This window comes from Panulirus ornatus, chromosome 2, assembly GCF_036320965.1.
Source record: "Panulirus ornatus isolate Po-2019 chromosome 2, ASM3632096v1, whole genome shotgun sequence".
NCBI classification, from domain to species: domain Eukaryota; kingdom Metazoa; phylum Arthropoda; class Malacostraca; order Decapoda; family Palinuridae; genus Panulirus; species Panulirus ornatus.
The window spans coordinates 30,551,110-30,577,068 of record NC_092225.1 but is presented as its reverse complement, the minus strand read 5'-3'; the positions used below and the strand labels follow the sequence as shown (position 1 = coordinate 30,577,068).

The window sequence follows — 25,959 nt, the reverse complement described above, 5'->3', positions numbered from 1 at the left end:
TTAAACTTCCACACACTAAAAATAAATTTACTAGCCCTAACGGGTACAGATTATCAAAGCTTGTGTGTATGTTTACTTATTTCAACGCACGAGGAGAGAGTCATGAACTCATAGTATCTTTGACTCTCATTTCTAACACGAGTTTTCTTTCATCATCTTACCTCACTCACCAACAATCTGTTACCATTAATCTTTTTCTTACACGTCTTTTCAGAATCTAGTCTTGATGTTGTTCTCAATGTTCCGTCCCTTCCCGTTCCTCAGAACAGGTCAATACAGACAATGTGAAGACTTGGATACATACGTGGCAATATTTCTCCAGTCCTCATTTCCAGCTTGGGCAAGTCTATGGTCGCCCTCCTCATCCGTGCACCTCAGCTGCCTTACTTCAAGCACGGTCATAATCATCCTCAGTTGGATCTTCTCTGAATCAATGTGGCTTCTCCATGAGGGCGATCAGACCAGGCTCGGGCAAGGGTCTACCATTATGGCTGGGGGATATTTCATGAGCCTCGTGCTAATACCTGAAGCTGACCACCACCACAACCACGTAATTCACCTCCTCTTCAACAGTCCTAATGTGAGACTCTGGCGGTGGATTGGGTACTACACCAACCCTAGTTGGTGTAGATTACTATGATTTGCTCCTTGCGAGATGACGTGTGTGTGTGTGTGTGTGTGTGTGTGTGTGTGTGTGTGTGGCATTCGATCCCAACCTCCGAGTCCAGGTAAGAGACCAAGCCTTTTGCATGGTAGGTCGGGAGCCTCGCGGTCAAGGTTGGCACCACCGCTGCTGTGGTGAGGGATCCTGCGTGTCGTGGTTGACGTAGCAACGGTGTCAGCCAATTGGTCCTGGGTGGCACGGTCGACACGCAGAGAAAACAACTTGGCCTTCCGTCCTTGACCAGCGCCGTGTTACTACGTTGTTTTAACGGAGGTGTTTTACGTAGGTGAGACGCGCACCTGCTCGCTCTACACACCCACCCACAACCGACCATTCATATTCGCTCCTCCGAATTACAGGCGTTGTTCTCCTCAACCAAGAGTGAACTACCTAACCCTATACCACTTCCCTCCGCTGCCTCTCCTCCTGCTGCATCTCACACCGCTAAAACTTCCCTTCACTGCCTCTCTCACCGCTACACTTCCCTCCACTGCCTCTCTCACCGATAACACTTCCCTGCCTCTCTCACCGCTATCACTTTCCTCCACTGCCTCTCTCACCGCTACCACTTCCCTCCACTGCCTCTCTCACCGCTACCACTTCCCTCCACTGCCTCTCCCACTGCTAACACTGCCCTCCACTGCCTTACATTCATCACTTTTATGAAACAGACTGGAACCAATCGACGAGACGATAATACGATAAACAAGAACTAAGTTAAGAAAGCTTTAGATACAATACAACAGCACTTCTTGTAAACCAGATGACTACTGACTGCCATCTTCCACTGATAAACATAACAAGATGGAGTGGGAGGGGCATATCGAGAATGGGGGGGGGTGGGCACCACAGTGTAACACCTGCTCCTAAGTGCAACGACCAATTTACCATTCAGCCACATGCAGCAGCTTCCCACACTCCCCAACATGAAAGAAAAAAAAGAAGGAAGTCAGCAGTGGTGTGTCCCTTGACAACAGCGCTCCAGACCACACCGTCTTCAGGAACACAATTTCCAGACCCCTTGCCAGAGCACCGCCACCTGGGTCACCAGTGTACGTCATCCCCGCTCCCAGCCGTGTCCCACACCCCTCACTGTCTCACAAAGCCGCTCCCTCCCTCCCTCCACCAAAGCTTCCTCCAGGACGTCGTTCACAGTCCGGCAATTACCTCCGATGGATTACAAAATGAACACGACCATTCTTGTCTGTCTTGGTCGTTAAGCGCAAACGCCAGACACTTTTCTTAATGCCTAACAGTAGCTGCTCTGTATAGTAATTACTGTCGAAATAAATCTGTAATAAGATGTATGAGAACAGTCTGAGAACGGTATAGTTTACATTCTGTACTTTTTTGTTTTTAACGCACCTCACGAAATGTATATGTAAGGGAAATAGGGCTACCAACGCGAGGCAAGGCCACACAGCATTTGCCAAAAATCCTTTGTCCGTTGAATCATTTTGTCGAACATAAAAATGTCAGGAGACTTTTTTTTTGTGTGTTTGGTGTTCACACTCGACCGAAGCCGGAACACGCTGCACCTGCTTGGTCTTCACGCTAAGACCATGCAAGAACTCCTAAGGGGGAAGGGTCTGCTGAAAGGCCTGGAATGGCCTGGGAGGAGAGGAGGGAAGATCTGTATACTTTAAAAGACAGAAGATTAAGGGGAGAGTTGATAACCACAGGAAAACTCCTCAACTCTGAAGTCAGATGGGCCGAAGTCAAGAGGACACAACTGGACGATGTCAGGACGGGAGGAGTGTCGGGAGGGGAAGTGAGGAAGGAAGGAATCGCTCAAGAACAGAGTTGTGGATTCCTGGAAGAAGCTAAGCCACGAGTGAGTCAATACGAGCTGTTGTAAGCATACAGATATCTACATGATAATAGTGCAAGGAGAAGCCATGGGACCACATGAGCATAAACCTCCCTCCCGATATACATAAACAGGTTGCGACATTGCGTGTGTATCCTGGACATCCAGCCAGCATCTCCTCCAGTTGCCGAGTGTTGCAAGAGGAGAGTGGGGGAAAAAAAGGCGTTGGGAAGGCCCACCCAATGAGGCCTTGGAAGCTGGTGGTGTGTGTGTGTGTGTGTGTGTGTGTGTGTGTGTGTGTGTGTGTGTGTGTGTGTGTGTGTGTCTCAATATGAGGTTTTGGCAGGAATATTCCCCGCGTGTCAGGCGATCGAAGTTGGGAAACACCTGATGTTCGTGGATTCGCTACTGCCACCTGAGACAAATGGGGGGATGGAGTCCTAACTAGAAACCATAGCCCCTCCTACCATTATCCACAGCCAAGCCCCTGAGACTTCAAAATGGTTCACCTTAAACACTCCATACTCTTTGGTTCAGCCTATTAATAGCAAGTTGCCCTCCATACAGCACACAGCTGTAAACTCAACCTTCATCCCATTTGAATGTTCAGGCCCAGGTACCCCAAAGCCTCTTTTACTTTATCTTCCCATCTTCTCCCTTCCCTTCCTACCAACACACATACCTCACTGTCTCTAATCAAAAACTCTTGATTGCATTTAGTAACCTTCCTTATACACTAAACATTCGTAGCACCTTCCGTAAGGTATGTCAATCGACCCCATTACACCCTCCTCCAGATCCATCTATACCATGTGCTAGTCCTTCACACATGCAGGTATTTCTCACATACAGTCTCGAAAGAAACACCAGGTGCAGCACACACCTACTGCCTCTTCTGATAGTTCGGGTGTTGGAGACATCTTAATACGGAAACATTTATGGTGTTGGATTACCTTTATCGCAAACATCTCTAGTAATGAGATCCAAGAACTTTGAAAAAGAATTGTTCGTTTAAAAAGATCAGGATATTGGCTGATGTTTGTATAAACCCAATTACTTTCTAATGCAATTATGTTTCCGTAACGTGACTTATAAAGTCCAAATAAATAACTGTTTCATAAAGATAAGATTTAAACTGATAATTATCGACTTTTATAAGAAATCCAGTTCATAAGACAAATGGCGTCTGGGTAAAGTACCCGAGTCTATGCATGTTAAAGGTGAGTGTAGTTTACTCGTGCAGCTTTAAAGCTGCGTTACGATCCGCAGCAGGGAAAGGGTTGACTCTTCTGGGGCGAGAAGCTCTGCGTAGAGACAGCACTCCTTCACAGAGGTAGTATTCAGCTTACAAGACACCGACGCCCCACACTTCACTGGTATTGCATACGCCTGTGTCGCTCCATCACTTTTACCTCCTCCACAGATCCTATTATTAGAATTCAATTCTGTTCTCATCTCAATAATATTGCGATATGTAGGCGCCGACGCCCCTCTTTGCGGTGCCTTGTGCTTCACTAAACTGCCTCTTGATAGAACAGGACACAAGGATACTCTGACATGTGCTCCTGCAAATAACCTTGTTATCGACCGCCGGGCCTCCTGTTATCTGTCCTTCCCATGTCCTCCCATCTACACTCGAGCCAAAAACTGATTCCAAATCACTAACCGGACTTTTGCATCCTTTTACGGCCAGCAGGGGAGGGGGCGAACCGTCCTGCCAGGCTCGAATATGGCAGATAATAATCTTTCCTTTCACTTCTTGCCCAGTCCTAACAAAGGACATGAACACACCCTCAAAATAAGAGCTTTTGACGTACGAGCAAGGGACCAAGGCTACTGCTGCCACGAAAGGAAAGACGAAACGGAAACAGTTTAGAGAAGAACTGAGGAAAAAAAGAAGATACTTTCATTGTACTGCATCGTGAGAGAGGAAGGAGAGCTGTATGGCTACATATGTAGACCCATCATCACCATCATCATCATCATCAACATCATCATTATCACCATCACCATCATCATCATCATCATTATCATCGTCATCATTATCATCATCACCATCATCATTATCATCATCACCATCATCATCATCATCATCATTATCATCGTCATAATTATCATCATCATTAACAGTACACACAGATCCAGGGATAAACTCTCTCAACAGGATGGCACTCAGGTATAACACCTGCTGGGCGTCGGACCATCTATGGTCTGTACTGGCAACCAGATACAACACCTGCTAGGCTTCGGACCACCTTTGGGCTGTACTGGGAGCCAGAGATAGCACCTGCTGGGTGACAGATCACAAGACTCTACTTCGTTTCGTCCGGTGACGACTACAACGTCCCTTTTACTGACTGTAGCGCAGACTTGAAACTGCAGAATTTCCGTAATGGTGGTCCCTGGTATTGTGTGGTTCATTAAGTAAGATATAAGAAATGAAAGAATATTTCACGAAGGAAAGGTGTCCAATATTGGCTGTGTCTGATAGGCAGACCCTGTCTGGCTGGCTGACTGGCTGGCTCGCTTGTTGGTTGACTGGCTGCAGGCATGGCAGAATATCCGGGAAACCCAAACAGAGAGATGAGCCAGGATGGGCCGGACGGCGGACGAGCAGTGCGAAGCAGGACACAGTCTTTGGCTCTGAAAATCGGGGATTTTCCCCCCACTAGCCTCGATCCCAGAGAGCCCACAGTGATGGTCCCCCTGGTCTCCAACACTCATGGTTTCTCCCTACAACCAGCGTCACTTGCTGATATACCAACCATCGGCCCCGAATTGTGTATATGGTCAGGCGTAATGATACATCACACGTCAGTTTCATCACAGCAAAGGAGAGAGAGGCTGGGTGGTCGTTTGACCGTCTGCTGTGAAGACATGGTTTTCCACTTCTTCCAAAATTCATAAAAACGTTTCTTTGTCTCTTCTTTTTCCCCTTCATGAACCTCATCATATTCCAATAAAGTGCCAGCCTTCATTTGGACTCTGTTCGTAACTAAAACCTTCAACAAAGTAAATAAAAAGCCATCAGTAGTGGTGATATCCTCTGCCTTCATCAGTAGTGGTGATATCCTCTGCCTTCATCAGTAGTGGTGATATCCTCTGCCTTCATCAGTAGTGGTGATATCCTCTGCCTTCATCAGTAGCGGAGATATCCTCTGCCTTCATCAGTAGTGGGGTTTCCCGACGTCCCCTATACCTGCGTCGCTAGACTGAACCTCAAAAGCCACGGTCTCCCATCTGGAATAACGCCGTCTTTTGGTAGATGAATGTTATTTAAAGTTATCTAAGGGCGTTTACAAAAAAATGCATGAAATGCATCAGCTTTCAGAATCGGGATACTATCCTCGGGAGGCACACTCCCCTAGTCCCAGACCCATCGCCCACGTCACCATGTGATCCCTGGGGTTTCCCTGGTCCACTACTTCGTCAGGCACAAACCATTGAGTCCGCTCGCCATGTCTAACCCCCACAAGTCAGCCGCCATAAGCCAACTTACCATCGGAAAGTCTCGCATTATGTCTTCAGCCCAAAAGTCTTGATCTGGCGTCCTTTCCTTCTTATCTTTCATGAGACGTCCAGATCCAACACTAGGAACCCCAGTGTGGCTGCTGCGACTCTGCGCTACATCAGCAGCAGAACCTTCGTCAGAGACGCACCGTGACGGCTCCACTACCATCCATAGACTCAGCTAGACTCAGCCCCAAGACCTACTCACGAGGTCGACCTCAAAATGTGGCAGAACGCAGTAACGTTTCACCCTGGGACTTACTGAGGAACCACACGTGATCCAGTGACCAGTCCTCGTCATGCATCAACACGAGCTGATCCGATCGATCATCTCCGCATGACTCCCGCGATACCATACGATTTTCCGGTATTGTTTTCACACGAGGGACTGGAGCACACGCCACCGCGATGCCGACACGCTGCGGCCGGGGCTGCCGCACCTCGTCATCGGGATCAACAAGAAGGACATGAACCACAAGGACGCGTCATCAAGTGTCGGTGTCTCGGGTGTGGGTAATTTCGAACCCGGAGCAGCGAAGGACAAGATAGGATTTTTTCTGTCTCGTCGAGTGGTCCAGGATCGCTGTGGATGCCGTGGTTCTAATGGTCACCTTATCTTTACAGGGATAACCCAACACCGTTTTTTTTTTCTAGTTACACAATACTGTTGTTGTACCTGAGTGGCGGCAGCAGCAAACACCCGCCTGGATCATGTATCCCGCACACCATGGTAACCTCAGTATGGGACGCCCATGAACGACATTCCAGTCGGCTGGTAACACATGGAACATATCTAATTTGTTTGTGTTTTTCTTTTTTTTTTGAGGGGAAACGTCGTAGTTATTTTGGAAAGAGCTAAGATGAAAATCCGCTCCTGTATCTGGCAAATGTACGTGTCTCTGGTCAACTGGCAATAAATATAATAATATCGTTACTTTTCCTGGGAATTACATTCTGCAGATATGCATGACTTCAGGACATTACAAATCAACTGAGGAATTAACTCTACGGATCACTTAACTCCTACTACTGCTATCACCATCGTGGTTTTGAAAGCGCAACTCACAGTCGAAACATTTGAAGGCTAAGAATGACAGAACAAAGGGTGTGTTCTGACACTTGTTTCCTTCCTGGAATAGCATGGACTTGACTCACCAACCCGGAGGCTTGGGCGCTCTCATTCCAGTTCCGCTGACGATCCTGGCACTGTGACATCACCCCCAGCTGCCTCCCGATTCTCAAAAAAAAAAAAAATATATCAAAATTTAGAAAGCGACGACAAGTCCTTGAAACACACAGGGCCAGACATTGCCCAAGTCCCTGACTCACCTCTCGAGTGACCTGTTCTCAAAATGATTGGTTTACTTGTACAGGTTCCCGAACGTGAGTATGAACTCACGATCCACCAAGAGATTATACTCCAAAAGACTTCCGAAAGCCGAAGCGCCTAAATGTTCGCCTGTATTAACCATTAATGATAATATCACATTACACAAAGGAAATTCAAACCTTTAAGAGCACACAGTGATCTAATATGGAATTCCACCTCATGAAATGAGGCTGAAGGCAATCAGAGCTTAGCCAGTTTCAAACAATGCACAATATGTCCATTATTCTACACACCTTACAGGATCTCACGGACCCTTTACGAAAGGTCTCAAACATACTGTCTGGACAATTATCAAACAGATGGAGAGTAAGGAAATCTTCTGGTGCTCTGAAAAGACGTCTCTTTCAGAGGGTGAAAGCAGGCTCTGACATCAGAGCCTCGGATTTTGTATACAGCCACAGACACACCTAGTGTTGTACAACAAGCTGCTTTCCTCAAGAATCACAGTGGTCAACTACATCTCGTCTTCTCGACTCGTACCTTGAACAAGGCGTCATAAAACTACAAGACTTCAACACTCCACTGTCCCTGAATGAGCACAGGTGCTTTGTTTCTCACTCAGCCTTGGAAACATGAGATGGTATTGTTTCACTCTTCGCCTCACACAATCAAAGTTATACAATGATCTAACATTAGGCAATGAATTATCTTAAGGGTACTTACCTTGTAACGAAGACACAGGCGGTGTCAGATCAATGTTGCACACGTCTGCTCGAAAAGCGGCGCTCCTCCATGCGTCCGGTCCGTCCATACGTCCTCGGTCTACAAAAGAGGGTAAAACATTACCACGAGAACTAATACCCATAAACAGTCGGTAGTAATTCATCCGACAGAAATGGAACAAAAATTGCTGGCTTCTAGGTTTAAATATTTTTGGGAAAATGTTTCACTAATGACAGAGAAGCCTATGTCTATAATATGAGAGGCATAGAGACGATGATATGACGGGGAGAGTGGTTGTAACTACTGAATAATGTCATCCGCCGTTCAGGGGTGTGGTGGCCAGGAGGGGAAAGAGTGATGGTGATAGTGGCTGTGGTGGCCAGAGAGGGAAGGAGTGGTAATGATGGTGGCTGTGGTGGCCAGAGAGGGAAGGAGTGGTGGTAATGAGGGAGAATGTGGTGGCCAGGAAGGGAGGGCGTGGTGGTGGTGGTGGTGGTGATGAGGGAAGGTGTGGTAGCCACAGCATCAGCGAACAAACGAGAGTCTGCCACTATATCACAATTAAGGACGGTGATAATTCAGGTTGACAAACTGGGAAGAAACTAAAATGGAGAAATCACAGGGCGATCGTACATTCCCTGCTGTGTCCTGCCAGGACGATGACGACATGACTGTGCATGACGAAGTCACCCAGGTGACACCCGTCATCTAGAGAAATGGAAGCGAGTGAAGGTCCCATCCCATCCCCCAGTCAGACCGACACCTAAAGTTCCGTAATGATAGCCATTCTGGCACGAGGCTTGACCAGTAGTAGTACGGACGGCCAGAGAACCCAGGATCCTGATGTCACTGATCACTATAACGAAGGTGAGCGAGCAAGAAAAACGTATCAAGGTACACTAACGTCAACCGAGAGAGAGAGAGAGAGAGAGAGAGAGAGAGAGAGAGAGAGAGAGAGAGAGAGAGAGAGAGAGAGAGAGAGAGAGAGAGAGAGAGTCTTTTTTCTAAAGACGAAAAAGAGAAAACTTCAATTTCGGACGAATGTTACCGACAATACCATTCTCAAAACAACGCGAATCTACGTAGGCTCGAACATAATCAGGTCTTCAGAGTCTGGCAAAACGTGGAAAATAAAGTTCCTGTTGCGGTGAACCACATGGAACTTTTAAACTGCCCAGCTGCAAGATTCAGCTTACAGTTGCAAGTCCTGAGAAACAGTTCAGTTCAAACTGATGCAGTTTATCTAGAAACTAACGATTATAAAAAAAAAAAAAAAATGGTTGCGATTCCTTTTCACAAGACAGAGTTTCACTTTATGACAAACATGAACTACTTTCTTATCAGTCACACGACAATGCAAATGATGCTGGAACGTTATGATTGAAGTGTTTGATATATACTTCCCTCTGGAGCAACACATCATTACAAACTGTCTCACTGTTCTTTTTTTTTTATCCATTTGCCATAAATGATTCTTTGTATCAAATCATCACAAGTTAATTACAGTGTCGCATGATTCATCAAAAATAAAAGGCCTCAACCTACTTTCAAAACTCTCTTGTTTCTTTGTTAACAAAAGCTGTGGATATTTCTTTCTTTCTATTCCCCATTGTTATTTTCACTTACTCTTTTATTAACTTCGGACTCTCTGAGTCCGTATTTGAATTTAAGATGATCGTGTCGTACGTACAACCACAATTAACCTAACAACACAAAACTTTCATCAAAATTATGTGAACGCTTCTCAGTTAAAAAAAAAGAAAGCCAAATGAGATTTTGTTAAGCCCTGACGGTCAAAGGATCACACAGGTCGGAGAAGTACAAGAGAAGAGTCACTTTAAAGACATTCTACTTATCATATCAACATTACATACTTTTTACATAAGTATAATAAGAACACTTGAAAAACCTGTGACATTTTTGCATACATTCTCTTAAGAAACTCAAAGCCCGTGATGTAAGCGAAGCTTGAAATACTTCTATATATATAATTTGTCGTCTCGAAATGATATTCCCATGACGATATTTTTGTCATTTTTTTTTTAATGTGATAATTTATATGGTGATCGTCTCATCAGAGACACTGTTCCATTACAGGTACTCCGACAATGACCCAGAATGAAAAGCATTTCTACAGGTAAAGGGGAAAATGTATAGAGAAATGTATATAAGGAAGGAAATTAATGATCTAGTTACACAGTTAACATCATAACCCTGCCAGTCGCTACCATGACGCATGCGCAGCTACGTCCACGTCAAGAACCTTTATCCTCGTCCACACTCCAGCCCCCAGCAAACCCTAGTCTCTGACCGGCGTCTTCCAGGAAGGCGGAACTTAGAACAGATCAAGAAACATACAATCAGGAGCAGTTCGTCTTGGTAAAACCAACAAATAAACAAACACAAACAAACAAAAAAGAGTTCTCATTCAAAAGGTCCATTCCAATATAGTGTATTGTGATCACCCTGCCAGAGGAGCTGGGACGGGGCTCTCTCTCTCTCTCTCTCTCTCTCTCTCTCTCTCTCTCTCTCTCTCTCTCTCTCTCTCTCTCTCTCTCTGAGGTATACCCCGCCACAGGCACTACTGGCGCGGTTCCTGCCGCCTACCCAAGGTGGCTGCGGGTAAGGACGTTGCCACGCTTACTGTTCTGACATGAAGCCACAACAAGAAAGCTTTCCATACACACCCAGAGTGATACACCCCCTCTCTCGTCCCTCCGCCAACGGGAAGTAGTGATGACCCTCCCTCCTCCCTCCCTCGCTCCCTCCCTAGACAATAGCGATGACCCCCCTCCCTCCTTCCCTCGCTCCACCAACAAGCAGTAGTGATGATGACCCATCTCGTGACGACGCTTGACGTGGTATATATATATACACGTCATGGTTACTGCAGGATCATCAGCCCCACGTGGTAATCGTAATGATCTTAAGCAATAATACCTTGGGAGAGGAACAGCGTCTCGTAAATCAGCCAATTTACGACATGCTAAACCTGATCGTCTCGTAGGTGCCCGATATGACGGGAGGTCAGTGTGTTATGATGAGTGTGTGGTGAGTGTGTCATCATGAGTGTGTGGTGTGTTATGATGAGCGTGTGGTGAGTGTGTCATCATGAGCGTGTGGTGAGTGTGTCATCATGAGTGTGTGGTGAGTGTGTCATCATGAGCGTGTGGTGAGGGTGTCATCATGAGTGTGTGGTGAGTGTGTCATCATGAGTGTGTGGTGAGTGTGTCATCATGAGCGTGTGGTGAGTGTGTCATCATGAGTGTGTGGTGAGTGTGTCATCATGAGCGTGTGGTGAGGGTGTCATCATGAGTGTATAGTGAGTATGTCATCATGAGTGTGTGGTGTGTCATCATGAGTGTGTGGTGAGTGTGTCATCATGAGCGTGTGGTGAGTGTGTCATCATGAGTGTGTGGTGAGTGTGTCATCATGAGCGTGTGGTGAGGGTGTCATCATGAGTGTATAGTGAGTGTGTCATCATGAGTGTATGGTGAGCGTGTCATCATGAGTGTGTGGTGAGTGTGTGCCGCAGCCACACAACACCGCCAAGCCACCACACCTGACCTGCCTGGACTCGTCTGTATGACACTTCGGCCACTGGAAGACAATCATGAGACCAGGTCAACTGACGTGACAGATCCACAAGTGTTGCCTAAGAACTCCTAGTTTCTTAGAAGTCCAACCTGACCCTGCTGCTGACTGTAGCGTAGAGCCGAAGGTACTCCAACAAATAAATTAGGGGGGGAAGGGTTGGTTCCTGAAGTCAGAACGAATAAATCAGGGGTAAGGGTTGGTTCCTGAGGTCAGACCAGAACGTGTATGAATGTAATTCTGGTGAATCACATGAATGGGCAAGAACAGAGGTATTCATCGCCAAGATGTCCATACAACGACCAACCATGAATGGCAGGTTGAACAGCCACATCGGCTCCCGGCCAGCTGCCATGGACGGGACTCGAACTGTACAGGCCCGTTTGGTGCACTGGTACTGTTGCTAAACCCCCAATACCATGTAATAACAACAATAACAACAACAACAACAACAACAACAATAATAATAATAATAATGATAATAAAGATAATTATATCATTATTATCATAATTCCTATTATCTACTTTGGCCTTGAACCTCTGGCGAGCTGGTCATCTTCCTCTCGTAGATTCTGGTGATTTGATCGTTGTCCTCAACATCTTCCAAGCTCGTGTCATGGTGTGTCATAAAGCTTTGCTCCCTTCTTCTGTCTTCTCTGCACAGCTTCCTATTCGGCCGGTTACACTGTAGCAGTCGTCAATACAGCAACTTTCCTAACCTGTCCTACAGTGGGGTTCCTCAGGGTTCTCTTCTATCACCAACTCTTTCTTCTCTCTACGAAAAACCTTCTCTCTTCAGCTTCACATCCTATCTACACTTTAACTCACTCTCCTTCCTTCTAATACTCGTTCCCTTTCTCGTACTGAACATATTTTCCTCTTAATTCACTCTTGTGCAACGTCTCGGCACTGCCAAGTTAAATGTACTCGAGCTAGAACGTAATTTCTTCCCAAGAATCACTTTTTCCTTCCCTCGGTTCAGTTTCAATACACCTCACAAAATCCGACACAGTAATAACATAAACACATTAGCCACGGACATAGCCTCCACTCCATCCTGAACACCACACAATTTGAACATTATAAAGTCTGTTTTGCAAAAGCTAAGCGTGTTGCACTGGTGCCTTAATTACTTTTCTTGTGAGCAATCAATTCTTATGGAGTACTGCTCACGTACCTGGAGTGGTTCTTCCTCCACCTCTCTCTATAACCCAGACTAGAATCAAAATCCTTCCTTCTAATTCTTCTTTCTCTTAGCATCACCACTCATCATTAACCATTCCTTTCTGTTCGCTGCAGTATCTCTATTCTCTCTCCCTCTCTCTGTGTTCTACTGGTATCACTCCGGCTACTGGTCCTGTGACCTGTCACGATACATCCCTGTTATTAAGATTAGACACAAGTCACGCGTCTAGATGCTGCTTCCCGCAGTTTCTGTGGAGATCAGGCACTCGAGGGTTGACCGTTAGAACACCTACTTTTTCTCTCGACCAAAAACCGTGGAATTCTCCTCCTCCTCACGTCTTTCCCTCCTCCTATTACCTTTACATCTTTAAACATCAGGTCTCCACGTCTTTCCCTCTTCCTATCACCTTTATATCTTTAAACATCAGGTCTCCATTCTGTTTCTCTTACATTTTTTTCCCTTTAACCCGCGGTGGCCTTTGATTGGGCATGTTTTTACCCGTGCCATGCCGGCTGGTCACTGTGTAAAACCAATGTATGATGCTTGTTCCGTGCAGCGTTCCCTCAGCCAATGTATGAGGGGTCATTCATGAGTTGTATGTAAGGTGTTCATCTCTCTTCCCTCCCTCAACGTACTGGGAAACTTTATACTGTAATTAATACAGAGCTAACCAAGTCGGACGGAGCACCTGTATCGAGAGAGAGAGAGAGAGAGAGAGAGAGAGAGAGAGAGAGAGAGAGAGAGAGAGAGAGAGAGAGAGAGAGACCCGGTGATGATCCGTACGTCACTGTATGTCGTACACCTCACCACCAAGAACGGCAGGGGTCGAGCCTGAGCGACGCGCTGCATTCCATACACCTGCACAGGACGACCACCGACGACCACGACGTCTATAGCTATACAGCAACCGATATACTTGTGTCTTCCTGTGTGGTGTCGGGGAGGGATAGAGACACGCAAAAAAAAAAAAGTGACCAGCAAACAAGGTGCGACGAGCCAGCCAACTGGAGAATTGTTTACGTCAGCAGAGCTCTCTCTCTCTCTCTCTCTCTCTCTCTCTCTCTCTCTCTCTCTCTCTCTCTCTCTCTCTCTCTCTGGGGGAGGGGGGTGGAGACTCCCCTCCTGCAGGACTCAGGGGGAACACACACCCCCCCCCCTCTCCCCCGGCTCTCTCTCTCTCTGAGGGAAATCATTCGGAACAGACTGCAGGAACACGTGGCACAAGTCATGCTCGGACGGGGCCTGATACAGCTATCTTGTTTTCAACTCCGCACAGCACGACAGTACGAGACCTCTGAGCACGACAGTATGATCTCTGAGCACGACAGTACGACCCCTGAGCACGACAGTACGACCCCTAAGCACGACAGTACGACCTCTGAGCACGACAATACGACCTCTGAGCACGTCAGTACGAGCTCTGAGCATAACAGTACGACCTCTAAGCACGACAGTACGACCTCTGAGCACGACAATACGACCTCTGAGCACGTCAGTACGAGCTCTGAGCATAACAGTACGACCTCTAAGCACGACAGTACGACCTCTGAGCACGACAGCACGACTCTTGAACATGATGGCCTGGCCTTCTCACCTGATCCTCCAGGGTCAGGTGAGAAGCCGTACCGTCATGTTCATGACGTTTACTGTACCCTCCCCCCCCATCCCGAATCCCCCGAGCAATGACTGTGTGGGTCGCATAATCCAGTCACCAACACCGTTCAAACACTGATGTTGGTGGAGTGTCTGGTTGAATCATGAACCGTACAGGTGGGGTCCACCATGACCACCAGTACCACAAAGCCAGCATTCATGGCCACCAGTGCACACACACACACACACACACACACACACACACACACACACACACACACACACACAAACACGTGCGCGCGCATTTCACGTATCACAATTTGTCCAATTGTCTCTCTGTCCACAAGTCGTCTCATCCGGCCGTCTGTAGAACCTCCTGTATTGTACCCTGGGGGAAGTCTACACTGGTGGGTCCCCCATCTCCTGAACTTTCTGTGCTGTCATACAACTTTCTAAGCATTCTTATACTCACATCTTCCTCGCTCAGTGTATTCCATTCACCTAACACTCTTATTCAGTTAAAAATACTTGTCTACATTATTTTTTTCCCCGACAAATTTGTTGCTTATTTCATGTTATGGCCTCTGGCATTTCTGTCTCTGCATCCTTGAAAGACCTGTTCGCTGTTGACGACATCAAACTCCTCTCTCCAAAAACGGGCGAGAAATACGTGGACTCTATAATCCCTGACTGTAACTCTATTCTTATTTAGAGCAGCATTTTTTCACCCTGCTCTGGGCTTTCTGACACCAGTTTGGTCAAACGCAGGACGTGAAGAGTTTGTTGTGTACTTCCTCATCCGCGTACGTCAATGCAATTCTATTATCTGCCAACGGCCAGTTATTCTCCTGTATTGTTCTCTCACGATCAGGGCGTCAGGTGAAGGAGTCCCTCCAAAGTCCCCTCCACACGCAGCTCCCTGACGCTTATTTCCTGCTAGATAACAACATTAGCATCAACGCCTTCCTTCGCTATGTCCCTTTCCCGTTACTTTCTGTAACAGACCAAATATGGAGTTTATCTAGGTCCCCTTGTAGGTTGGTGCAATCCTTTTCAGCGTTCACTTCCCACGTGACCTTGGCATTATCTGTAAATATATTCCTGTAGGAGTGTGTCGTCGGCTGATCCCTTCATCCGTCTCTTCCTATACCTCTACATTTGTCTGGCATTTGGACAACATATCTGCCTGTCCATTGGCTGCTCCTGTATGTCCCTTTGTTCGTCTGTTGGCCGGTTCATGTGTCTGTGGAATGGTTGCCTAATCAGTCGCTCCTCTGTCTGTTGTTTCGCTAACCAATTAGTCCGAAGGCTCGCTAACCAGTCCATCTGATGGTTAAATAACCAGTTAGTTCGATTGGTCGCAATCCAGTCCATCTAATGGTTCGCTATCCAGTCAGTCTGACAGTTCACTAACCAGTCAGTCCGATTGGTCGCTAACCAGTCCATCTGCTGTTTACTAACCAGTCAATCTGATAGTTCACTAACGAGTCAGTATGATGGTTCACAAACCAGTCAGTCCGATGGTTAAAAAACCAGTTAATCTGACGGTGCAACTAACCAGTCAGTCCGACTGTTCTGTTATCTATCAGTCCTCTGTTCCGTTCCTATAGGATAATGACGTCAGTGTTCCTCTATTATCATAAGAATCAAATAAATCTATCATATTCCTCCCGCGCTCACATCCTGCCACTTTCATATAAGAAAGTGTTTACAGAGCTGCTCACAATTCTTGTTATAAACTGTTTTACCGTCATCATGAAGATAACAAAAGACATTGTATAAAATCAGTTTTACAAAAGTCTGTTTCATCGTCCAATATCTGATAGCAACATAAATCATCACTGATTTTCATTTTTGCCGCAAAAGTGGCAAATTTATTGACCACTGCAACCCATTCTCTGGAAGATGGAGCAAAAGAAGATACATAGTGCATAAAATGTCTCGGGATTGGACCTCACTGACTGAATTACTTTATGGGTTACATAGTGAGAAAAGTGTTCACATGGTTTGGGTAACAAATTGAATTATCTTATACACTAATTGCGGTGTCATGTGTCACTTTGCATTTTCCCTTATATTCGCATCATCTATGTGCGTATGTAACGGCGTAAAGTAAAATATCAGTATTAATATCTTTATTTGAAATTCTTAAAAAGAAATTCGCTTGTTGCTTGTGAGTTTTTGTTTTCGTATTGTGTCAAAGTATAGCAAGTTTCCGCGAGGACTATCCCGGTTCCCCATGGTTACAACATCACCCGCACAGTTGCCAGATACTCTAATGGTCATGGCAGGTTTTTAAGTATCAAACATAACTTTTTTTTTAATTTCCCTTACATTTATGCAGCTTCCTTTCCAACGAGAGAAGAAAGAATTGTTGATGATTGTTTTTTCAGAGGTGAAAACACCTCAAAATAGTGAAGGTGAAGCAGAAATAATGAAGGAACCGAAACTTCCACTTGGGAACTTTACACGCATGCGCAGACCGGCTGACCATGGGAGATCTCAGTATTTAAAGGGGTGTTGGTTCAAAATCTGGCATATCAGGTGTCCTCACTGGATCCTCTACACAACAATATCAGGTAAGATACACAACCTGTGATCATAAAGTCCAATTTCTCTGTTGTAATATTTCTTGAAATAGAGGCAAAAATATCAACTTTTAAACTCTGTAAATAAAAGTGCACAGTAACGGGAAAGGCGGTGACGATGGATACAAATTGTGAAGTTAGTATCATAGTAGAAAACATTGTGACTCAATGTAACTGAAAGTAAAATTTCTGCGCTCTATTTTATTTCTGTAACTACGTGACAGTGACTTAATATTCAGTGTCGGGCTAAAGTTCACATCAATTTCCAACTCATGTTTAATACAGATCTTGTGTACTCCTGCAAGGCGCCTAAAGTTCGGAAACAGAGTAGACACTGGATTCTCAATCATATCATCAATGATATATAAGAGAGAGAGTTTTGTGAATATACGAGCACGTGGATGTATCCCTGGGGATAGGGGGACTAAGAATACTTCCCACATATTCCCTGCGTGTCGTAAAAGGCGACTAAAAGGGGAGGGAGCGGGTGGCTGGAAATCCTCCCCTCTCGTTTTTTTTTTTTTTTATTTTTTAAAGATCTTTATATATATATATATATATATATATATATATATATATATATATATATATATATATATATATATATATATATGTTTCTTTCCAAAAGAAAGAATAGAGGAGGCCAGGTGAGGATATTTCCGCAAAGGCTCAGTCCTCAGTTCTTAACGCTACCTCGCTAACGCGGGAAATGGCGAATAGTATGAAAGAAAGAAAAAGATATAAGCTAATGAATGGATGTGGGCGGATGCGACACATCTTCGTGTTTCTGGCGCTACGTTACTAACGCGGGTAATTGCGATTATGAAAAATATATGTTGAATGTAAATTACCACAATATTCAATAACAAACTGCAGTTGATATAGCCAAAGAATTCATGTGCAAGTAACAGAAGAAAATACTTGCAGCGTGAAACCCAATAATACCCTCAAGATGGTTGAATAATAAGTATCATCAATATATCAGTTAAGATCATCTGTCATACGATATAATAGAGCGAATGGCGAGACACACACCGATCCATCACCGTCCTAACCCCAGCCCTCGAGTCTACCAACAACGAAAGTACAGTGTCCCGCCGCCTCGCCACAGGTCCGCTGACTTTCTAAGATGCCTGCCTCTCACACTGGCTATTCATTTTCAAGCGCCAGGACTTCCCCTTTATCTCTATTCACTATTATGATATGAACTCATCGTTTGCCTTCCCAGTCAGTCTGGTTAATCAATCTCAGTGTAATGAATTAGCCACGTTTCATGCGTACGTTCTCTTTTCGTTAGTCAGCCTCGCCTACTTGTCGGCACTGAGACTTCCATACAGATGTGAGCAAGGCTCTGAGTTAAACGTTTATTGACAAAGATTTCAAACATGTTGAATTTTAACACTAAACCGACTGAATAAACAAAATTGTCACTAAATTTTGTTAGAAATACATAACATTACACTATTAACTAGCTATGCAAAACTAAAACACCAACAACTAGCTAAACAAAACTAATATATTAAGAACTAGCGAAGTTGGATTCTCCTGGCAATCTTTTGATTCATTACCTTCCTTCGCTAAGGTTGGACTGTCTCTTTCCTGTTAACCTTCATATATAAATTCAGAAGTCCTTGCAGAGGAACACTCGGGCAATTTAAAGTAGTTCCTGAGCGCGGATGTCACTATGTGCGAGTCATTGCCTAGCTTCAATGGGCAAGCAGTCCAATTGTTTTTTCTGATCCCATCATCATACGGTGGAATTTCTAACCTTCCAACACCCTGCAACAATTCCTTTAGAAACACGTTTACTTTTAAGGGTTTATGGCAGTACACTTTGTGCCTACTTCCTAATCTATTCCACATAGCCCAGGTTTTTCAGGTGAGGCTATATACTAATGGCGATCATCACAGTGTTGACAGACCTTGCTGCTCACAGTATAACCTCCCTGCGATACGGAGGAGGCTGGCAACAGAATGGAAGCCGGTCACTGATGTGCCTTACTATCACCTGTAGATGTTGCTTTCACTACCACTGCACTTTACTCTCGCGCCCCAGTATCTACTTTTTTTTTCCTAGAAATATGTAACTTCATAGGAATTTCTCGTCTGGTTTCGCAGTGATATCCCTGATCCCATATAATGCTCAAGATGTTGAGGGTACAGCGTCACTATGCTGAAGTTGTCACGTGTTGTTAAGACGGGGTTCCTCCACGACTTGTTACACGGGGGAGTTACAGTTTGGTGCAGCTGAAAGTGGGTCAATTTTTGCCTCAGAGAACAATGAACGTCAAAAGATACTTTCTTAACGTCTTTCGTAACGAATTTAACAAAGAAGTGGGCGTGTGAGCCGGCCGGCCTCCCCCCCAGGATCCCCCAACCCAACACTCCTTCCTCCACATCGCCCGGCTGAGCACGTCCACCGCTCGGCATTAACACGTTCCTCGTATCATTTCCCTTTTGTGGACTTTCTCTCTCGGTAAACCGGAAACTTGTGCGGAGTCTAGCCTCATTATTTTCAAAGTTATGCAATAACAGGAAAGGCATCCCGAGTTGGGAGACATCAGGATGTGTACTGATCCTGTTGATGGAACCATATATATATATATATATATATATATATATATATATATATATATATATATATATATATATATATATATATATATATATATTATTATTATTATTATTATTATTATTATTAAGGCTACCCGCAGGTAGACTCAAGAGGACTCAGGTGATAATCATCTTCATCCTCCAAGGGAGAAGTTTTTAATAATTCCTCAGCCTTATCATGCACTCGGAGTCCAAATAATATGTGAAGGATTCCAGAAAAACTGGACTTTTAACTCCATCACGGGATATTTGGTTGTACATGCGACGTGTCTCAGACACTAACTTATAATCACACTGAAGCGAACGTAACGAAGATCCTGCGGAAGGGGAATCATTTACAGTTAAAGCTGAGTATCCTGAAGTGATTAACACGTTTAAAGAGTGTGGATGTCCAAATATGACCCCGAGGCCCGGTGCATTGTAAAAGTCGTCAACACCTGTCAACACCTGCCTGCTCCAACAATAGCGCTGTGATAAAACAAAATCCTTAACAAACGCCGCACTTAAAGAAGGCGTGTGAACAGAGAGATTGGGCTGAATAATGGATTACACATTATGTGAAAAAAGGTACGGGTATTTTGGATTAGAAGTACCAAAATTTGGAAACGTAATTACGTAGATTTAACACCAGTATTATGGATCAGAGATGTAGCTGGTCCCAGACTGAGGTCAATAAAGTTATGATGTACGTCGCTTACATCCGTTCTATGTCTGGTAACACTGCACCTTTGCTTGTTCTAATGCCAGAGAGAAGGCTTGGAAGATTTGAAGAAAAAAAAAATACAAAATGGAAACTATGAGAATTACTCCGAGTTATTATAAAACAACAAGATTATAAACATGATAAACGAGCTTGGTCTTCCTCGTATCAGAGAAAGAACTGATATCACTCTTCTTCCTGGGATCTGGATGTTCAGGCAAACATCCCAATCCATGTGAAGAGGCTATCCCAATCTTCTGCCCAGGTGGGTCACATCCATCCAGATGGGTCACTTCAATTGTTACCTGGCTTAGACTGTGTTTATGAACCCTGCCATGAGAGACAACAATTGCTCCATCGAAAATTAACCTGTGTGACATCACAGCTCCCCCAAAGCCCCTCCTGCTCAGATCACAGTCCGAGTTTCCCTTGTGAGTAATGACGCCCATTATCCCACTGACACTCGCCACTAAATGTAATCTAGAAATTACTTGTGATACAGATGGGTCGCCACAACAAACAACTGGTGCGGCTGCCGGCGCTTATTCTGGCTGTAGAACCCACGAGTTCGTTTCGGCTTAACCACCATCTACGTGCGTCAAATGTTCTGTTCCCTCTGTAGATTTCTCGCTTGCCTCTGCCAACCCCATCCAAAGAGCCCATCGTCCATACTATCACAGAAACGATTTCTATACGTTTAATTAGACATATAAAGCTTCTGAAATATATATATAAAAAAAAAAGTATAGCACAGAATAACAGAATCTAAAAACATCACCCATGTCATTCACATATCCGATGGAACTGGTCGGAGGAGGGTGAGGACAAGCATGTAGGGGAGAGAAAATGGGCGTCACCTGGACGAGGGTGAAAGTGCCGTGCGACCAAGACCTTGCAGTACTACTTGAACTGATGTGGCTCGTAGAGCAGGAGGGAAGTTCGGGTACAATGAAGGGAGATATCCATGTCCATCTTGGCTCTAGAACCACGGGTACTGCTGGAATACGGTTGCTACTATCATTAGCTTCCCCATTATCACCCGAACTTACTGAACAAATCCGTGAAGCAGCTGTGTGGATAAATACAGACGAATGTCTCCATACTTGTTTAATCATCTCACGGCCAAAGACGCAGTTCAGTCATGTTACAAACCAGGGAAGTGACCACGGCCAAACGATAACCTCTGCAGCACCCGAGGGGCTGGGTTGGGGATGTTAGTGGTTGTCCAGCCGCTCTCCCTGGCTCACCACCAACACACTCTTCCTCCCTTACCACTATCACACTCTCCCTCCCTCACCACCACCACACTCTCCCACTCAACTCAAATTCCTCGTACCACAGTTCGCATCTTGTGCTTTCCTTCTCTAAATAAGAAGGCCGTGTTCCATATGTTATCTCTAAAATATTAACACACACACACATTAAGATCTAACTCTTCTTTTTCAGCCATGAAGACTTTGTTATTCGTGTGTGCCTTCCTGGCAGCGACCGTCGTGTCCCAAGAAGTTGCCGTCAGGGTCCTCAAGGCTGACGTCCTCAGAGGTGGGTGTTCAGCATTCTCTTCCAAACACCATTCGTTCCTGCCACCACGACCACTAACTCTAGCAGACTCCGCCCATTCCTGCCACCACGACCCTTATATCCTAGACTCAACTCATTCCTGCCTACATAACCATTAACTCTCCCACACTTGACCCAGAAAGCGTATCCAGGATTTGGTCAACGGAGGTGGGTGGGTGTGGGTGGGGGGAACGAATTATGAATTCGCTAAGGCAATACTGAAGAGCGTAAAACATGAGGTATGTAAGAATACGTCTTTTTTGAGAACACAGGGGTTGAATTTTCGATTAATTTTCATGTTACAATTACTAATATTAGTCAAATTCTCATAAATCTGAATACAGCATTTGTACAGGAGGATTGTTATCTAACACAAAACCGCCGATAACAATAATCAAGGGGCTCTTGTTTGAGGAAACGCATTAATATGCTTATCTGCATGCAAACAGAGATGATTCGCTCTTCAGGCAATGAATGGCAGTGTTTTATGAAACTGGCGCGTTGCTTTCAGTGGTCACCATTATAAATCAAGAAAGACGGTTAAGGAGACTCCCATACACTTACCTTTCATTTTGACGGGCTAAAAATATATCCTTATTATTGACTATATGCCGTGTAGCTTAAGGGACGGGATGCAGCAATCCTCCCCCGAACTCTATCGCTTTCCACACTTCACCCTCTGGCAGGCTACTGAATTTCAACCCTTAAGGAGACATGGGATGCATGTTCTTTAGAAAATCTACGTTTGACAGTAATCTTTCTTGGCTCTGACCAGCGAGGTGTCTCAGGGTAGGATGATCAGGGAACTAGGGAAGCTGTGGCTTCGCTTGAGCAGATCAGGGTATACTATACACTACAGGCACAACACAGATGCCCTCGCCTCTTTACATCATCAATCTTCCTTCAGTAGAATGTATATGAATTCATTTAGTCTCCCTACCCTGTCTGTCGTTTTATTAGCGACCCTTTCTGAAAACTGAAACTCCTAAACATGCCTCAGTTTTTGATGTACCATACCCTATCCATATGTATTCCTTTCGCTGCTTTACCCACACAACAAATACCTAACAAGAGAACTCCATTTCCTTAGAAATAAATAGGATATTTCAATATAATTCTTCACTCCACTTCATAATTTTCTGCTGTAACTGTGACTTTTTCTATCATCTATGGTTTTCTTGTCAATATTCCGTACAACATATACCTTAAATGGATTCCAATTTTAAATATAACTCTTCCATTTACGATTTTTAAAATGCATGGCTTAAAAGTTTCTAAAAATTGTAAACATACCTCTTTTTTTGTTTAAGATCTTTTATATGTATGGCTTAAAAACTTCTAAAATTGTAAACATACTTCTTTTCTATTTAAGATCATTAAAATGTATAGCTCAAATGTTTCTAAAAACGATTCATGTACATGCCTCTTAACGATTTCTGAAATTTTGATTTTTGATTGAATTACGTACGCTGCTGTTGACGCAAATGATAATTCTGATTCATCAAACAATCTCTTCCTTCCGCACACTGTATGTGTATATATATATATATATATATATATATATATATATATATATATATATATATATATATATATATATATATATATACTGTGTAATACATTATAATGTAACTAGACTATTAAATTTCTCAAATTTTATTAGATTTCCCTGGCAAGTGTTTTGGGTCAACGGTGTGCCGAGTCTTTGACGTTGACGAGAAATGGCCTCTCTTCCCCTTCTGCGGTGAGGCCACCTGCGTCAAGAACGCAACCGGACTGTTCGAGCACGTGAAGGACTGCGGCCCCAGGGTTAAGCCCAATAATGACTGCACTGTAGAATTCCCCGACGGCGAGAACATTGGCCCCTTCCCTGCCTGCTGCCCCAAAGTCAACTGTGCCGCGGGCACTAAGCCAGAGTATTACACCGCAGAGGAACTCGAGAAGCTGGCTGCTGAAGAACTGGCAGCCCGAGAAGCAGCAGCTGCTGCAGGAGGTTCCACTCAAGTCGCATAACCTGTTTGAGGCAGCTGACACCAGATGGATCCCTCTCGCCCCTAAAAGCAACACCATCACTCAGCGGCATACGAGTCTTCCATCCTGCTACCGTCCGACGTCGCTTAACATAATCCATCATTTTATTCAAAAGTTCTCCTTTGTATGGTAGTTAGAATTCCACTCTATCAGCTACATACAAGAGGAAAAGAACCTGAAATACATATAATTTTCGAACCCGTGAGCAACACCCTGTGAGGCGAGAGCTGATCTTGAGGGCGCCTGATATCCCCAGGAATAGCGTAGCCCACATCGGGTTTCTCTGGCTTCCTGAACAACACATTTGCTGCTAAAGAAAAACGCAGGATTTGGAAGTATTCTATTTTCTCAAAATATATAAACTAAGGCAAAATTTCTTATATATACGTCAGATACATTGCAAGATATGCAATTTTGTCGTTATACTGCTGTCAGATCTTAACCTCTAGTTAATTGTTTGTTTGTCATTCCCTGTGATAACTGCAAAGTTTACCATTCTAAAGAAACTTGCATAAACAGAAATAAAAGCTTCTTAACTGATCTGTGTTTTTCTCGTTGCATATATCACCTGTTTCAGTGTAAAAGGTTAGTAGAAAACGTTAGGGTTATTCGAACTTATATGTACGAAAAGACCGTTACTGGATCACTGCTTTGCAGCTGAACGTATTCCAGGTGTACGACGCAGAACGTAATGTTTATCCATGACTCGGAGAAGAAGCGAGGCCACCACAACAGTACAACTTTTTCACTGGCTAAGTCACACCCGTCACTTAATGGGAAGCATCTCATGTGACTCAGAAAAAATTCAGGTTAATCACTGATAAAACAGTGACAATAGTTGAGGCATTTCTCTAATGGATTCTACTTGGTCAAACTGTGTGGCGGTCACTTCAACTTGTGGGGCTGAATCGAATTTCTCGATGAAGTAATGTTTTTGCGACAAGGGAAAATTGAATACCGCGCTCAATATATATGTAATTCCTTCGACTACTGTCTTTATCTCTTTTTTTTTCAACTTAATACATCTATTAAGTGAATATTAGTCTGTTAAAAACGACAACTGCCCACCCAGCACTAGGTATAAGATACCCACTCACTTTGTACGGTACGAAATCCCCACACAATAAAGGATCGACTGTGCACAGCACGACTTGGTCTACTAATTAGGTACAGGAGCTCTGCCAGGACATATGATGCTCATGTCTCCCAAATAGGGTGACAGGTATTTTTTCCTCGTGGTTATAAAGGCAGAGAAACAACTAGGATTTGTCAGTCCAAAAAAATATAAAACTGCCAACCGTCTAGTATATATATATATATATATATATATATATATATATATATATATATATATATATATATATATAATCAGAAACTTTCCATAATCCTTTGTTTATTGTCTACTGCTTTGACTCATACCAAAAAAATCTATATTGTTCTTACTGCATGCCAATCATCTATACACTTTCTGCAAATAGTTTTTAGTTAGAAATTAATACAGTACATGCGTATCCCCAGCCTAACTCAAATTCTGTGGTGGTGGAAGTTCGTTACAAAGCTTTCATTCCATTATACAGACAAAGACTGCCTGCTCCACGTTACAACACGACTGAAAAGTCACCTTTGACGACGCTGCATCACTGAGGTAGACTCGTCAAAAAGCTCACTCCAGAGGAGTCTATACATGTGTGATACACACACACACACACACACACACACACACATAATTGCATGCCTTCATCGATTCCTGGCGTTACCCAGCCGCACAGGAAACAGCATCGGTGCCTCCTGCTTCAGTGAGGTAGCGCCAAGAAAACAGACAAAAAAAGCACATTCGTTCGCACTCAGTCTCTAGTTGTCTTGTATAATGCACCGAAACCACAGCCCCCTATCCACATCCAGGCCCCACAGACCTTTCCATGGTTTACCTCAGACGTTTCACATGCCCTTGTTCAACGGTATACCACATCGTTTCAATTTACTCTATTCCAAGCACATCTTTCACCATCCTGCATATTTAGGCCCTGATCGTATGAAGTCTTTTTTACTCCATCCTT

The 25,959-nt window shown here is 44.3% G+C and overlaps 1 protein-coding gene and 1 long non-coding RNA gene across 2 annotated transcripts in view; one reads left to right on the top strand and one right to left on the bottom strand.

Annotated features, from left to right (window-relative positions):
* LOC139755668 (uncharacterized) overlaps positions 1-8,138 on the bottom strand; it is a 106,720-nt gene extending 98,582 nt beyond the window's left edge. Inside the window, exon 1 of the long non-coding RNA XR_011714149.1 lies at positions 8,038-8,138. This is a non-coding gene — a long non-coding RNA (uncharacterized lncRNA). The remainder of the gene's footprint in view (positions 1-8,037) is intronic.
* An 8,770-nt stretch (positions 8,139-16,908) lies between these two features.
* LOC139755637 (uncharacterized) lies at positions 16,909-24,442 on the top strand. Its single transcript, XM_071674246.1, has 3 exons — positions 16,909-16,989; positions 21,758-21,853; positions 23,535-24,442. The coding sequence occupies exons 2-3, from the start codon at positions 21,760-21,762 to the stop codon at positions 23,882-23,884; spliced, it is 444 nt and encodes a 147-aa protein (XP_071530347.1). The 5' UTR covers positions 16,909-16,989; positions 21,758-21,759; the 3' UTR covers positions 23,885-24,442.
* Positions 24,443-25,959: the final 1,517 nt, after the last annotated feature.

Excerpts from the sequence above, each read along its gene's own strand:
- LOC139755637 (XM_071674246.1), top strand. The coding sequence starts at position 21,760 with ATGAAGACTTTGTTATTCGTGTGTGCCTTCCTGGCAGCGACCGTCGTG. Across the intron at positions 21,854-23,534 it reads CAAGGCTGACGTCCTCAGAG|ATTTCCCTGGCAAGTGTTTT; the intron begins GTGGGTGTTCAG and ends AAATTTTATTAG.